This window comes from Thermobia domestica, chromosome 10, assembly GCF_964235325.1.
Source record: "Thermobia domestica chromosome 10, izTheDome1.hap1.1, whole genome shotgun sequence".
Lineage (NCBI taxonomy): Eukaryota > Metazoa > Arthropoda > Insecta > Zygentoma > Lepismatidae > Thermobia > Thermobia domestica.
Genome location: NC_137463.1, coordinates 122,254,702 through 122,271,440, shown reverse-complemented (window position 1 = coordinate 122,271,440; position 16,739 = coordinate 122,254,702). Strand labels below are relative to the sequence as shown.

Here is a 16,739-nt window from a genome sequence, read left to right as displayed (position 1 = left end):
CAAGTGTTTGCAATTATTTTCCTGAATCTTTTGGAATAGCTGGATCCTGTAAGCTCTAACTCTACTATGTGTAGAATGTACAATGTTGTGAAGTTCTGAACAGACTTGTCGAATACATTTGAACGAACTAAGTTGAAAACCTTCATGAACCACTTCAATTTTATCCAGGGGTGGATAACTTAACGTAACTGTAACGTAACGAAAATAGCTCTCTGTAACAAAATTATTGGTTATTTAATTTCGGTGGGTACAAGACATAACACACATTTTCGTTATGAGGCAGTAACGTTATTCAAGCATGTAACGTTTTTGTACCGTAACTAATTGAAGGAACAAATCTGTTTCTGGTATGCTTTATCACTCTTCTGGGCAGAAAATCCAGCTTTTGTACCACCTCAATGAGATTCTTTCTTCTGCGGGTATCTAATGGAACAGAAGCTATTTCGTTACAAATACTATTTGCCACATGAGTAACACAGTTGATCAGACAGGTTTGGTAAAGGTATTGTGTTCATCAGTTACAGATCTTATCAGATCTGGAGAGTTCCTCGGGCATGGTATCAATTGTATTGTTCTTCAGAGGGTCACATTGAACTTCGTTCTTCAGGTGGTGAAGTAGAAAGAAATTTCACTTTCATATGTTGTTACTGCAAATCTAAAGCAGTAGGGAGAAAAAAGAACTTGATCGTTTTCTGTGAATATCATAGGAGAAAGTCAGTCACAAGGCAGGTGGAAGGGGCAGCAGGGTCAGGGGGAAGCATAGAGTGAGCCAAAAGTAGCAAAGGGGAGGGAAAAATAGACAATGTCTTTCATTCTTCATCTTGCTTTGTTTTCATAGCGCTCTTCGCTGCCCGTAACAAGAGTAGGATTATTTGATGTGAGACCTGTTCTATGAATGGGGGCGCAAGCCTGTGAAAATCATATTATTATTATTATTATTATTACTAAAACAAAACTTTACAGTTCTATGCAGCCCACAAAATAGCTAGAAAATTGCGTGATGCATGGCCACGGGGTATTTCAGCGGAGTTTGCCGATTCTTAATCCAGGCAGATCCCCAATTGGTTCACTATATTGAGTAAAGATATATTATTATTATTATTATTATTATTATTATTATTATTATTATTATTATTATTTCTAACGAGCGTAGGCTAGTGGTTGGCGTTCTTCCTACGCAAAAGGGAGATCCTAGGTGCAAAGCTTGTGGCTTGCTATCCTGACTAGTTACACCAGTTTTTTCGCGGTTCCACAAGGTGAATGTCGGGATGTTATCTTTAAGCATAAATCCTGCCTGATTTTCTTTTTTCCTTTTTCCACTATTGATGTTAAAATATTCCGTTGTAAATTGGCCTTAGAGGCTGTATTTGAAATATTGTTACATAAATAAATGAATGAATGTTTAGAGCACACCAGGCACGCGTCCTTTTTTTTTTTTTTTTTTTTTATGGATCCAAAGATTTTTGGGGGGTCTTATACGTATATTGTAGTATTTAACCTGTGTTATTCAACATCTGAAAAGCCTAAGTAATTGTCAATTAGTGCCTCCTATTTCTCAGAAAAAATGATAGTGCTAGAGATATAAAATACAATTTTTAGGCCATATCATTCATTTCGATATGAAACAAATATACTTGTGTTAAGAAAGTTCACAAACATTCGTCGACCTACGAAGTTTAGTGAGGGCGGGGAATCTGAATTCAGTAGACCCCACGTAGCTCCTAGTTTCAATTCTCAGTAGGAGCTAAAGTGTTACCCAGCATCTTGAGACAATGGGAAAACTTCCTAAGTTAAGACTACGGTAGACTAGCGGAATCTGGTTACGTGCTATGTGTCTTCCTTTCACTTGCACCAATAATGCTATTGTTTAGGGTTAAAATTCATAAGGTATACTGCGGGGAGAGGGGGAAGTAAAATCAATCCCATGTTGCAAGTTTACACATGTACATGGAAAACAATATTTCAATTAAAACTATGTAAAATATTTTTATGACAAAAGTTGGTGTATATTTTCTTTATGACATCTTGTATATCCCTCAATTTTAGGTTAAAATCTGCCAAGAATAAAAGTTTTTCACCTTTCTCCATATATTTTTTAAAAAAATATATGTATGGTCAACGATAATTTTCGTTAGAAAGTATTCGATTTTGGGGTAATTTGGCGTACTTTTATTTGAGGCTTCCCGATTTTTATTCCCTCTGCTCTGAGTTAAAACCAATAAGAAATAAATTACGTGCAAGCTATGGTTTAGCCCCTCCCTTATTAATATCCTGGAACCGCCACTGTATCTCTCTCTCTCTCTCTCTATATATATATATATATATATATATATATATATATATATATATATATATATATATATATATATATATATATATATATATATATATATATATACATACAGGGCCGGATTTAGGGGCTGCAAAGGTGCACTCTCCCCCTTCGTTGTAAATATACACTATCTAAAATGAGAAGCGAGCAGTGAAAATAGCAACACATTCCGAAACTTTTTGCCATCATGTTTCTGTTTGGGGATTAAAAGAAAGCAGAGCTTTGCAAAAGCATGATTTTCTGAAGGTTGAAGGAAAAGAATTCACCAAGCAAAATAATATAACTTTTGTCAAGTAAGTAAGAAAACATAAGGCAAGGGGAGAGAAGGACATTTTTGTCCTGCGTTCCACTTGCGTCCCTGTTTAAAATATTTCGGCCAGTAGTTACTGAAAAAGAAGATACAACGTACAAGGCAAGTCGAGCCGACACTGTCGGCGACCGGGCCCAGGGATAATGTATAATGATATTTATTCCTTAAGCGATACTTGGAAACCAAATTTGATTTAAATCTGACCAATAGTTACCGAGAAATAAAGTACCACACACAAACAGAGCCGAACCGAGCCTGTCCTTTACCGAGTCGGCCACCAAGTATATAGATGTTTATTCTTTGGACAATGGGCTATCTGCGCACCAAATTTCGATGATATTTGGCCAGTAGTTACGGAGAAATAAAATAGAACATACAAGGAAAGCCGAGCCGAGCCTGTCGCCGACCAAGCTCGGCCATCACATGTAGTGATCTTTATTCCTTAGATGATTGGGTACTTGTACATCTAATTTGGTTTAAATTTAGCTGGTAGTTACCGAGGAATAAAGTACTACATACACACATACTTAATTACATCTGCAGTAAAACTACAAGCCCCCTTATGCTTACTAAGGAACCTAAAAAGAAAAGTTCTAACATTACAAATGGAACATACTTCATGTACGCAGAATCCACTTTCAACATTACAACATTAATGGGCTTGAGCCGGGTGAGCCCCCCTGACTACGCCACTGCACTTTTGTGACACTTGAGAGCTATTCGTTTGGAACAAACTGCTTTCATCTATCTTTTACCGCTCTTGCTCTATGTAGACCAATATTTATTGAAACGAAAAATTATAGTTGAATGAACCACTTCCGGTTTTAGTAGAGAGTTAATAATAGAGATTAAATATGTTCTTACGAAACAGAAACCCGAATCTTAATACGTATTACGTTTTTCGATCTATGATGATCAATGATCAAACCGGAAATGGCTTATTTAAACCACTTTCGGTTTGAGAAGACTATTTTAATAACAAACTCACTTCCTAATTCTTGACTCTTTGTATTTTTACCAAATTTGGTGATGATCCATGAAATACTTTATTTATTTATTTATTTATTTATTTAATTTTTGTCACACACGGACACACGCGAATATGCTAAATATATAATGGAGTTTTGATAAACCAAACTCTAGTTATTAAAAAAACACACACACACAACGAAAACTTGATTTTCTCCATCCCTGCACACAATTAATCCGTTCTAACCACAGAAACATCGTACTATGTGTGTTTTTGTGATAAATATTATAAAATGAAAAGAAATATATCCTTCCAGAAAACAAAAGAAATAGACAAATATATAAGAAACATTTGAACCTTTTTTGGTTGTGCATTTGTGAGTGGAAGAGATTAAAGCTACTGCTTCGAAGGAGAATCCATCCGTTTCAAGCAACAAAAGATATAGAAAAGCGGTTGGAAAGACATTCCATACTGAGGTTTAAAAGATCATTATCTTTGTTCTACGAAGTATTTTGTTGACACGTGAATCATACCAACTTACACCAAAAAAGCACATTCAGGTAGTTGCGTCGTAAGGTTGTGGGAAATCAGTAGGAAGTGGGGGGTGGGAGTGGGAAGGGAGACTGCTCAAGGCATAAATGATTATGAAACTGGAGGGGTAGACACGGGTTTCACGTTTCAAATTGTCATAACACATCCCTCCTCAGCATTTGTTCTTCAAAGAATGTCATCCATAGTAATTCATGAGGTTTGAAAGTGGTCTTTTGACTCTTTACCTGCAGTAACTCAATACGGAAGAATGCATTACAATTAATCCAAGTAATTAGGTGCAAAGTTGTGACAGTCATCTGAATTGTATTACTCTTTGGCAACAAAATTACCTTCTTTGTACAAAATTACAAGTTCCTAAATGCAGTATTTTCTAAGATATTTATAAATTAAATTTTACATGTTATGAAGATTCTGGAGCCTCTGATGATGGAAAGACATCCCCTTAAGCTGTACGTCATGTCTGACAGTGGCGTAGCCAGGGAGGATCACCCGGCTCAAGCCCCCCCCCCATTAGTGTTGCGATGTTGAAAGTGGATTCCGCTTACATATAGTATGTTCTATTTGTGGTCCTGATGTTAGGACTTTTCTTTTTAGTTCCCGGCGTAAGCCGACCGGATTTTGTACCATTAAATGTCAAGCACTTCATATTGAACCAAATAGAAGGTTGTGCAGGGCCCCGTGTGTATATGCAATCTTTTATGTGTTATCGTTGATGAAATATTCTCTGAACTTATATACATGCAGAGACACAGATGTCAATACGGAAATGGTAGGTCTTCACCCAACTCTGGCTGTATCTGGATCTACATTAGGCATTTTGACAGTAATACAATACTTCCTTATTATAGTATAACATGGAAGTAATAACAATCACTCATGGAAATGTAATAAGCAGGGCCCGGATCTTGTTGACCTAAAATTTTCTAAAAAGTGACCTATAAAATGACACTAAATTACTGTAAAATAACCCTAAAAATCACAAAAATTGACCTTAAAACTTGCGTTTTCTTAAACGTTTATTTCATTAAACATTGACATTTTTAATATCCATTGGATTTTTAATTAACATTTCTACTCATATTCAAAAAATTTTGTTTCAGTTAGTTGCACTCCATTGATCATTTATTTCTATTGATCAGTCCATTGTACGGCATTGTAGGTCCTAAGTATTGAAAGCGTCAATTCACTCCCGAGTTGAAACTAAGAAGCACTTAAACAATAAAAGTTCCCAAGTGTACACTACATGAGAATAATAGATATTCTCTGTTTAAAATCTGTGTACGCCTTCTAATCCAATTTTAGTTATTCACGTGATCACATCCTTTGTAGTCAACACCCCAAAACTATCTGTTTGGCCACCTACGAACCCCCACCTTTCGTTAACCAGCTACAGCTTTGTTTTCATTAGCTTGTTAAGAATGCAGTTTTTCCACCCCAATAGTCAGGAAGCAAGAAAAGAGATTATTCAACTTCGTCTTTTCCACATCCGTAAACCGTGTTCATTTAAAGATTTCCTTATGAAGAAGAAAGAGAATAAAAAGACCATAAGTGACCTAAAAGTCACCTTAAAATATTAAAAAATGACCTGAAATTTCAAAACGGCAAAAAGTGACCAAAAGTTGACCCTAAAAAACTATATTTTTAGAACCTAGAGTTGATGGATAACGTTTATATTTGAACTTGCCTTGTCCTATGCGTAACAGAAAAAAGTTGACTTGTCAACAAGATCCGGGCCCTGGTAATAAGATTATGACATTTATGTTGTAAGGAGTTTTCCAGTTAGAAATTAAACACAAACAAACTATTTGCTGAGCAAAACAATATATTCACATAAAAAACTACATGCGTGTTACAGTTTCGCCAACTAGCATTTTGGCTTCATCAGACACTACCAAGATAGTGTCTGATGAAGCCAAACTGCTAGTTGGCGAAACTGTAACACGCATGTAGTTTTTTATGTGAATATATTGTTTTGCTCAGCAAATAGTTCGTTTGTGTTTAAGTATATACAAAGCAAAGCTTCTACTTATGGAAAATATTACAGTTAGAAATTGTTTTGATTTGTCAACATCAAAAACGTAAGTGTAACTGATATTAATCTGCAATGTCTATTCGCAAAGTGCCTGGAGGGAATGAACATGTAATACCTTCCAAATGGTACAAGCTACGGTAAAATACATTACACCAGTGAATGTAAACGTAACACTTGCATGTGTCCGATGTAACACTTGCACCTATTCCATTTGAAAAACCGAAAGCAAAATCTAATATGACGGATCTAAGATTGCGGCCAGGGTAGGTAACATGTTTCAGAAGCAGTACCTGATCCAATTTGTTTTGCATATGCCCATATTCATGTCCAGTGAGTAATATCTAAAGAAACTAAAATAAATTTTGTGTCCGTGCGTTATGGTAGTGTATGATAAAATTCCGGATATATGAAGGCCCATAAATATGCCAATTACCAGCATGGACAGCTAAATTTAGTACAATACACATTAGACAGCAGAGAACTTTGTATTTAAATCAATTTTACACGAATCTCGAGGGGACACTTCGCGAATGTACCTGGTGAGAACCAACATGTAGGCTACTATATCAACGAATGCCTGTGATATATTAATTTCAGAACCGCAATTTAGAACCGCAAGAACCCTATGCTTGTTTTCTGAATGCAACATAAAAATTTGTTTCCATGATAATTCTTTTATTTACTTTTTAATATCAGTCCTACAAGTAGTACAACCTTCGACTATGACTCTTTCTCGCAAGTTAACTTATAAGCATTTAAACAATACAATGAACATTAAAAAATCAAAGGGAGAAAATGAGACAAAATAAACTGTAGATTACCACATTGCCACGAGAAGTCAAAACATTCACATGAGAAGAAAATAGTCTTCTGAATGGGTAGCACTTTTTGACAATTTTCTTTCTCTGGCAGATTTTTTTTTTTTTTTTACAAAAATAAGATAAAATAGAAATATGTTTAAAACAAGTCTTAAAAATGCGTATGTTTAAAACGTATATAAAATTTGATTTAAGCAAAACCAATTGTTTTAAACAAGTTTTAATCAGTTGTTTTAAACATTTTGTTCTAAACAAAACAACCCTGCACCAGATTCATATTTCAAGTTGCTATGGTGACCTGGCACTCCGGATTTTTCAACCCATGCACACACACATATATATATATGGCCGGATTTATTGGGGTGCAAAAATGCATGTGCACCCCCTTCCTTGTAAATATACACTACCTAAAGTGAGAAGCTAGGAGTGAAAATAGCAACACTTTCCGAAATTTTCTTCTGTCATGTTTCGATTTGGACTTAAAGGGATGTTTTACAAAATCGATAGTTTAAGTCAATTTTCTAAAAGTTCAACAAAAGGATTCACCGAGAACAGATACTTAGGATTTCCAGGGCATTTCCTCATTCACACCATAGGTGCCTAAAGGCATTTAAAAAATTCCAATTCAATTCAAATGTACTGGTAGTTATTGGTACACCCCCTCAGAAGATCCTTTCTCCCAAATCTTGTGTGTTGGTCCCAATTGATGAGTTTCTCGCTACGCCACTGATGTATGATGTGTATTTGATTTATAAACTAAATTGCTGGCAAGCAAATGAAATGTCCTTCCTGCTTCACTGGGGGCCAGTGTATGTGTAACTTTGGTGTATGTAGCTCCGGGTTCGATCCTTGTTGGGAAGTGAGCTCGAGCTTCAATCACATTGGTCAGTGCAAGACTGTTGTAAAATAAACATATATGGTGACTACCAGCAGTGAGCTCCTTCATGCCTAAGCGCTTAGCGCCTTTGGCCTGGAAGACCCGGGTTCGATTCCCGGCGTGAGCACATGTGGTTTCGATTCCATGTTAATCAATAGGTCCCGTCTCATAAAGCCTCGCTGCCGAAAAGAACGTTAAACTCCAAATCAACTCAACTATCGGCAGTGCTATCACAAGAAGTAAAAATCTTATCAATAAGCTTATATTAAAAATTTCACTCTTTGATAATTTCTCTTTTTTTCTCTTTTTAAATACAGGGCAATCAAAATAATGCTATTCTTAAAGGACATGTGCCTGGGTGCCTAAGGTGTTTACTGAATCTTAAGTATGAGGGAAAAGAAAACAGACTGAAAAACGTGGAATTTATTTACTAGTATAATGAAGATTCCTTTAAAGCCAACCTAAAGACTCCCTGTCGCCAAGGATGTTTAAACGTTACTCAAGTGTAACTCCAAGACCCTCAGAATTGAAGAAGATGAAATACAGGTACAAAAGGTAACCAATAAAGAAAAGAGAAACATAGAAATGGTACTCATCATAACAAAAGTATGTCTACTTACACAAAAATGTTCTGCAGAATTTCAATACGTTTCATATCGCTAAAATCAAGGAACAAAACACTTTGGGTTCGAGAGAGAACTGGTATTCAGTGGAACCAGCTTTATCTTAACAATCTCAAGCAGGTACGACATAGGTGGGTATTTCGAGTAACGCTAATCCCTTGGTAACTGTAACTACAGTACCAAAATGCAGAATGTTCCATTGAGTATCGTTACTCATTGTAACGTAATTCAGAGCGTACCATTTTAAAAGTTACACTGACCAATAACGTTATTGGCTAGGTGCAGAAATGGGTTACAAAATAGTAACCGTAACAGATAAATTGTAAATAATGCACATTTCGTTAAGTTATCCACCCTTGATTTTATCCTCAATCACGGGTTTCTTGTACCTTTTCTTCCTCAGCACTGAACCTATTCCCAAGAATTGTTGATGCAATTTCATAACTAAATGCGATTATGTTCGTACTTTTGAATAAATCATCAAAAGGTACCACGAGATGCAAATTCTACATACCAAACAACACTGAAGTTCCCATAATCTGAAATTCCGCCATAGTCGACTTTAAATATTGTCACGTACGGTATACTAACAAAGATGTGGTAATTACATCACTGTCGCTAAATTTGTTAAAACTTGTTAATACGGGACGGAAAAACTAACTGCAATCGTTCAGGAAATGTTTAATTCTTTTCTTTTCTTTTTTGGTAACAATTTTACCGGTTACTATGGTGTCCGTTGAAGAGGTACAGATATTTTGGGAGATGCTAGGGGAGGTCACACTAAGCCAAAAAGGTTTATATGAACATATGGTCTATTTCCTCTGGTTTCAGAAATAGAGGATGTATCTTTTCAGACCCCAAACCTGTTGAGTTTCAGTTAATTACGTATAGCATACCCTGTAGTTGATGTAAAGACGAAGCTTATATCTCACTCAAAAGGTAATGACGAAGCTTTCCGATGATGTACAGATTTCTACGACTGGTCTGCGCCCGCTCAGTGAAACTTCAGCTACATAAAGGTAATCTAACGAGTTAATATTGAGATTTCATTTAATTAAGATTCAACATTTTATCTTTAAGTACAAACTGTTATCGATCTGGTAACATTTCTAGTGCTTACTTCTTTCTCCTCATCGACTTCATCCTCCTCGTCATCACTGCCATGAATAGAAGGAGCTGGAGTGGTGGCTCTGGATGATGACGGCGACGGAGGCTCAGAGATAGGACGAGGATAGTTGAATCGACTCACAGACGACTCGACATCCAAAGCCATGTCAGGATACACAGTTTGGAAGGCTTTCATACGTGCTTGTCTGTAGAACTGGAACAAATACGAAAGACAATTTTATTCTGTACTGTATAAAGCAGTGAACAGATATACAGACTTTGAAAACAATAACTAGAATGTAAACAATAAACATATAGTTCAATATTTACTGTTACCTTGAATATGTGAAGCTGAGACTCACTATGATGGTGTGCAGTACAGTCTCGTCAGTTTCTGTCGCTTGACGTAACAAACAAAATTAAAAGTTAGTGATTTAGAACTAGAAAATCCCAAGATTTTGTAAATGAAAATCTTCAGAGCAGAGATAATGGGTTAGTGACCTGCGCTCCTTAGTAAAGAAATTGAATATTTTTCAACTGGAAACCGATTGTGATGTGAGAGTGAAAAGACGGTAAAAGATAAAAGGAACTTAGGACAGGTAAAATTCTACACAGCACTTGACTGGAACATTCGACGATTCACCATCGATGACTTTCGACGTATTATTGTTTTCCTTCAGGAACATGGAGTCGGTGCTATGGATGGCCAGACGACTTGAACAGAAGCTCAGCACGAAAGCAACGAAATTAGAATAAACTTACAGCGTTGAATGACGGAGTACGAACGCTTCCTAATAACAAAATTATTCTTGTCGTTGGAAAAAGAATACCAACTGTATGCGTTAGCCTTACGAATATGGATAATGTTTAGTTTGCAAAATCAAGAGCCGCGGAGCGTTCTTCTCTACATCGTCTGCGTTGGTTACCTTCGTCTACTGTCTTCCGAGGTGTCTTCCCTTAGTTTTGTTCCAAGGCGTCGGTCGTTGAATTCTTAGTACAATGCATCGCAGGTAGGCTGATGAAATGCAAAGCGTGTAGACTACAGAAAGATGAGGTGATCTTTAGGAATTTGAACAAAGGAACAATCTGTATGTTTATTCATTAAGAAATACATAAAAGGAAAGTAATCATAAAATATATATTTTTTTATGTCTGAGCATGTAAATGAACTAAGTTGCGCTGAAAAAAATGAAGTCAAAATATGATTTTAACATTGATCCGATATTGAAAATTCACCTGTCCATGATTTCAAATAAATAATGTTTGTCACTTTCACAGAATTTTATATTTCCAAAATATTTCATGTCCAAAACTTTATTATTATTATTATTATTCAATCAGATCATCGTGCTAGACATGATATCTTCACAATAGTGTTCTACAACAATTCTATATTTACAGTAATATTCTCATTTTGAAATATATTGAAACATTGTTTAACTTTTAAAAAAGTACTGTCTGGTTTAAAAAAAGCGCCTCTTGTCTTTCTCTTACAAACCATATTGTCCCAACCATGTGCACATTTTTTATACTTTACCCAGAAATAAATATCTCAATCGGCCAAACAAAATTCGCCTTTGCATGATTTAATTCAATCTATGGAAAAGCACAAATGGCTTTTCAAAAGGAGACACGGAATTATTATTTTATTGTAATAATATATATATATATATATATATATATATATATATATATATATATATATATATATATAAAATTAAAAAAACAAAGTCTACATTTATACGAACTTAACTTTGGATAGTCATATTTTGAAAAGATCAGTCATCAATGAATAGGGGCGGGGATAAAAGAAAAAGATGCCATGACTCTTGGATTGGGCTGGAGTTTAGCGTCACGTTCAACTCCAAGGTTATATGAGATATGAACCTACAACTTAACGTGGGATCCGTCTGACCTTCCTTCGAGGTGCATGACTAGTAAAAGTTTTTTTAAGAAGCGGAGAACTTTAAACTTGCAACATTGTTTTCTGTGACAGCTTACACTCGGTTGTTTTGCTTAATATTACAGTGCTAGGTTGTTTTGAGATTCGTTTGGTTTGGCAATTCATCATGAATAGACTCACGCCGCAGCAACGTTTTCAAATTGTGCAAATGTATTTTGAAAACCATGGTTCAATTCGACAAACCCATCGGGCATTATGTTCAATTTACGGTGCTCATAATCGCCCATCAGAGCGATTAACTCGAGAAACTAGGGATCGTTTTCGCAATACGTTTACTCATACCGTTAAGACGACTGATGTGCTCTATGGGCCGGTGGAATCATTGGTCCATATGTCTTCAAAATGATGCTGATCAGAACGTTACCGTCAACGATGAGCGGTACAGAGTCATGATTACTAACAGTATCGTGCTTCAATTGAAAAACATTAATGTTGCAGACATGTGGTTTCAGCAGGATGGCGCCACATGCCACACAGCGCGCGCCACAATTAATTTACTGACAAACATTTGACGAACGAACGATTAATTTCACGAAATGGACCTGTTAATTGGCAATCTCATACTTGCGATTTAATGTCATTAGATTATTTTCTCTGGGGTATGTAAAGTCGCATGTCTACGCCGAAAAACCAGACACAATTGAGCACTTAGAAGCCAGCATCCGACGGGTTATTGCCGAAATACGCTGCGAAGAGAGTTGAAAATTGGACCTCCAGATTACGCCATGTATGCGCCACCCGAGGTAACCAAATGCCGGAAATCATATTCAAACATTAATCCCATAAAGTGGTCTGTCAAATAAAGCCAATTTCATAAATATTAAAGATATTTTTTGTGTGTTTTATTTCAACATAAAGTTCTTCGCCTAAAAAAAAAAGAAAAAAAATGATTCACGACGTTGTCAAAATCCTGTCCAATATCTATCAAACCTCATCTTTCAACCCAGGGTCCTCTATCTTGGTAACAATATTTCCGCATCTAAAGCCCCATCGAACATGTGTTGGACATGATAAAATGCCTGACCAGTAGCTAGTTCCAGCAAAATCCATTGCTCAGCTACAACAAGAGCTACAGTGAATTAGATACCATACCCTAGATATACGTTAAGAATCTGTACGACCGGTAATATGCGTTAATATCGGTTTATGTATCGTTTGGAGTGTTTACACGTGCTTTTAATGTAAATACTGTATGATGTTTTGAATACCCTGTATAATGTATTCGTAATATTCCATCGCTACCTATCTTGTATCCAACTTTGGGCCAGATCCGTGATTTTCCATTGAGTATTCTTAAGTTCTATCCCATAGTGTATGTGTTCTTTTATATTTGTGTTGACATTGGAACTATCATGGTCAACTAGTGTCTTCGAATATTTGTACTAGTTCTTCGTATAAAATATTCTTAATGCTATCTTCCGTTGGTGTGTGCATATTTATGATCACTATACCGCATCATCACACCTTTTCAATGAAAAGCTCTCAATATGAGTCTGTCCAAGACCCAGGTTTCTGTTACATATAAGGAAAGTGAGTCACTAGCATCTCCTCCTTTGTCCATGAAAAACAACTTTTACATTACAAGTTGTCTCAGGTGACTAAGGGTTTTGACGATGCACAAAAAACAAAACAAACAAAAACCTGACAGAATGTGGTTTAACACAACCTATACACGCATGTCCAAAAGCCATCTGACCTTTTGAATAGGTTGTCTGTCATTTGATTTTCATGTCTAGTGAAATATATTATTATTATTATTATTAGTATTATTATTATTATTATTAATAATAATAATAATAATAATAATAATAATAATAATAATAATAATAATAATAATAATAATAACAATAATAATAATACGAAGTAGTAGTAGTAGTAAAATACTGCACCAACATCCTCCACTCCTGAGGACTCAACAGCACCTTGCAAAGCAATGTATGGAATATAGATAATTTAAACCACCATAAAAGACTTACAATTCCAAGACTTCTCCAGTCCAGAAGATCGCTTAATCTCTCTGTTCGGTTTCTCTGGATGATCCTCTGCCTGCGACTCAATCGACTGAAGTCATACATATATTGAGCTAACTGCTGGACGGAACCTTCCAGAGACATATATCGTCTGTCCACAATGTATATTCCATAGCTCATTGGGTCTGCTATATGCTCTGCCATGAAACAACCAAAACCTATACGAAAAAGAGAAACAACAAATGGGCACAAAAACTAACTGATTTAACATATTCTATTCTCCCCCCCTTTTTTTTCATCCTAATTGATTTTATAGTTTCTGTAAGCTTCTTCTTGAATAGCAACCAAAATAAACTATAAATAGTTAAACATACAATAAAGTAACAAATAATTGGTGGAATTATGATTCTAACTAAGGAAAAGAGCATAAGATCGAAAAAGGAAAAGAAAGGGAAGACTATTAGTCCATAGGAACTAAATTTTCAAATGTTTGCTGTTGGAACACTGTGCCTCTCCTAATTGATAATTCTTTAACATATGCGTATTATATATACAAACTGTTCCATAATTCGTGTAATCTTCTACAGCACTAGGAGAAAATGAAGTTTTCACACTATTAATGTAAAATTTGGCACTCTTATTAAGAAATACTTTATTTTTTAGAATTTCTAAAGGAAATAAGAGAAAATTGCTGTTTAGCCCCCCTTTTCGGGGGGTAAACACGAAAGTTTATTTTCCTTATGGGAGATTTAATGTTAAATTTTGCAAGCAGTTTTCTCCAATAATTATTCGTAAAGATTTTGGGGCAAATGAGTTGTATTTGTTACAAAATGCAAAAACACTCATTCACAAATCTAGTAAAGCCGTCTCAAACATTATTTTGGGAAGGCCCCCCTTTTGGTTGGCAAGGGGCTTAAAAAGGTGGTGAGTGATGTGTTACCAAAATCCCAAAATTTATTTTCGGAATGCCAGTAAGCGTCAGATTAATCACAAATGTCACAGAATTAATATTCTAATGCTCCTTGCATGTGCCAGTGACTTATATGGGGCTATAGCCCCCTTTCAAAAATAAAAAAAATCACCTTAAATATCCTTATTAGGGACGTACGAGAACAAGGTATTTTTTGCTAATTAATGTGAAATTTGGCGGCATTGTAGCAAAGAAGGCGCGTTTGTTAAATCTGGAATATTATTTTGATAACGCACCGTATTAAGGGGCACACGGGGCGAAGCATAATTTAGTGGATCCTTATAAACATTTCAGATTTTATTTTGGAAATTCCAGAGGGCGTTAGATTAATTACAAATGATACAAATTAACATTCCGATGCTCCTTGCATGTGCCAGTGACTGATATTGGGCTACAGCCACCCTTCCAAAAGTCACATTAAAAATTCACGATAAATATTCTTAGCAGGGAAGAAGCTATATTTTGTCAATTAATGTGAAATTTGGTGTTATGATAGTAAAAATCTGGAATATTATTTTGGTAACAGGAGGCACAGGGCACGAAGGTAATTTGGTATCTTTGAGGGTAACAGGGGGAGGACTGAGAAATTCCAAATTTTACTTTGGGAGTGCTCATGAGTGTCAAATTAGTTGCAAGATGCAGAATTAATGCTCCATACTACTCTTATGTACCAGTGACTAATATGAGACTACAGGTCTCTTTGAAAAGCATCATAAATTCAATATGATTGTTCTTACGCAAAGACCTACTGGCAGAAGCTTTTTTTTTTTTTTTTTTTTTTTTAATAATAATTAATGTGAAATTTGGCATTATTTTAGGAAAAAGTATGTTTGTTTAGAAAGAATTTTTAAGTGACAATAAGATCATACCCATGTATGGATTTCTTTTTGGGGCGTGGACCCAGAATTTCTTTTGTCAAATGGGAGTGTCAATGTGAAATGTTGAAAGTAGAGATGCAAAAAAGCCGGCTTTTTTGAATCGATGGTTTTTTGCACATAAAAAGCCGGCTTTTTTGGGAAAAAAACGAGAATTTTGGAAATTTTGGCTTTTTTTCATTTTCATGATTTTTCTGTTTAAATAGCTTTCTTATAGTATACTCTAAAGTTAAATAAGATTCCATGACCCGAATGCCATATTTCGCTCTGGAATTCACCAACATGATGGATGGAGCACATGGTTTATGAATTAAAGTAAACAAAGTACGTAGTATTTGAGGGCAATTTTAGAAGCTATTTAACTTGATTGCAACTTCTGAATTATCGACATTTTTTTCTAGATAATTTCTTTTTAGTCATCCGTGTTTCACTTCTTAGAGCTTAGTACTCTAGCTTCTAGCACATAATTAAACTTATGTTTTTCAATATATCCATCAGAGCGTACGTTTTTCAATATATCTGTCAAAGCGTACTTCCACATTTCCGTTATACTGTAGCTGTGCAATGATTTAACAATAATCTTCCAGACACAACTTTGAATACCATTTGATAGAAATAATTAGTATCGGATTTAGAAAAATTTTTGGAGCGTTTTTTTTAAAGAATAATGTTTGTTTTTTCTAAAAATTTCTAACTTTTATGTAAGAGGAGCTTAAGTTTATGAGTACAGGCATAACAGATATTTCGTTTCGTTCGTATATTCAGCTATAATCTTCCAGATACAACATTAAAGACCATTTTATACTGACAATCAGTGGCGGATTTAGAAAAGTATTTTCTGAGGGGCTTTTCTTATTAATGCTTAGTTTCTCTAAAAATTCCTAATTTTTTATTTGAGGACAGCTTGAAGTTTATGAGTAAAGGCAAAACAAATATTTAGTTAGTTTTAGAAATTCCGTAATTTCGGGGTAGAGGCTTCAATCTTGAAGACATCCCCACCCAACCCTCTTTGCAAATCCATCACTGTTGGTAATTAATAAGAACAAAGATTTAAAAACGATTAGAAAGTAAGTCGGCCAGGACGCACAGTACACGCACTATCTCTACATTCACAGAAGAACTACTTTTGTCAAAATGGTCGAATGCGTGGCTAAATCCCGGACTTCACGATAGAAGCATGAAAGCTAACCACTCACTCATGTCTGTTGTGCAGTTGTGCTTAACTTAAATGTACTCTCTCTCTCTCTCTCTCTTTCTCTATGGCCACAAAAAAAAAAAAAAAAAAAAAAAAAAAATCCATTGACTTCTGTCCTTATCCAATTCAATCCAGTTTCTACTCT

The 16,739-nt window shown here is 35.4% G+C and overlaps 1 protein-coding gene across 2 annotated transcripts in view; it reads right to left on the bottom strand.

Moving 5' to 3' along the window:
• Glys (glycogen [starch] synthase) overlaps positions 1-16,739 on the bottom strand; it is a 149,550-nt gene that overhangs the window by 4,511 nt on the left and 128,300 nt on the right. For both annotated transcript variants that reach the window (XM_081728529.1, XM_081728530.1), the window contains 2 exons: positions 13,561-13,772; positions 9,635-9,835 (listed from right to left, as the gene is read on the bottom strand). In XM_081728529.1, coding sequence (XP_081584655.1) covers positions 9,635-9,835; positions 13,561-13,772 — 413 coding nt within the window. The remainder of the gene's footprint in view (positions 1-9,634; positions 9,836-13,560; positions 13,773-16,739) is intronic.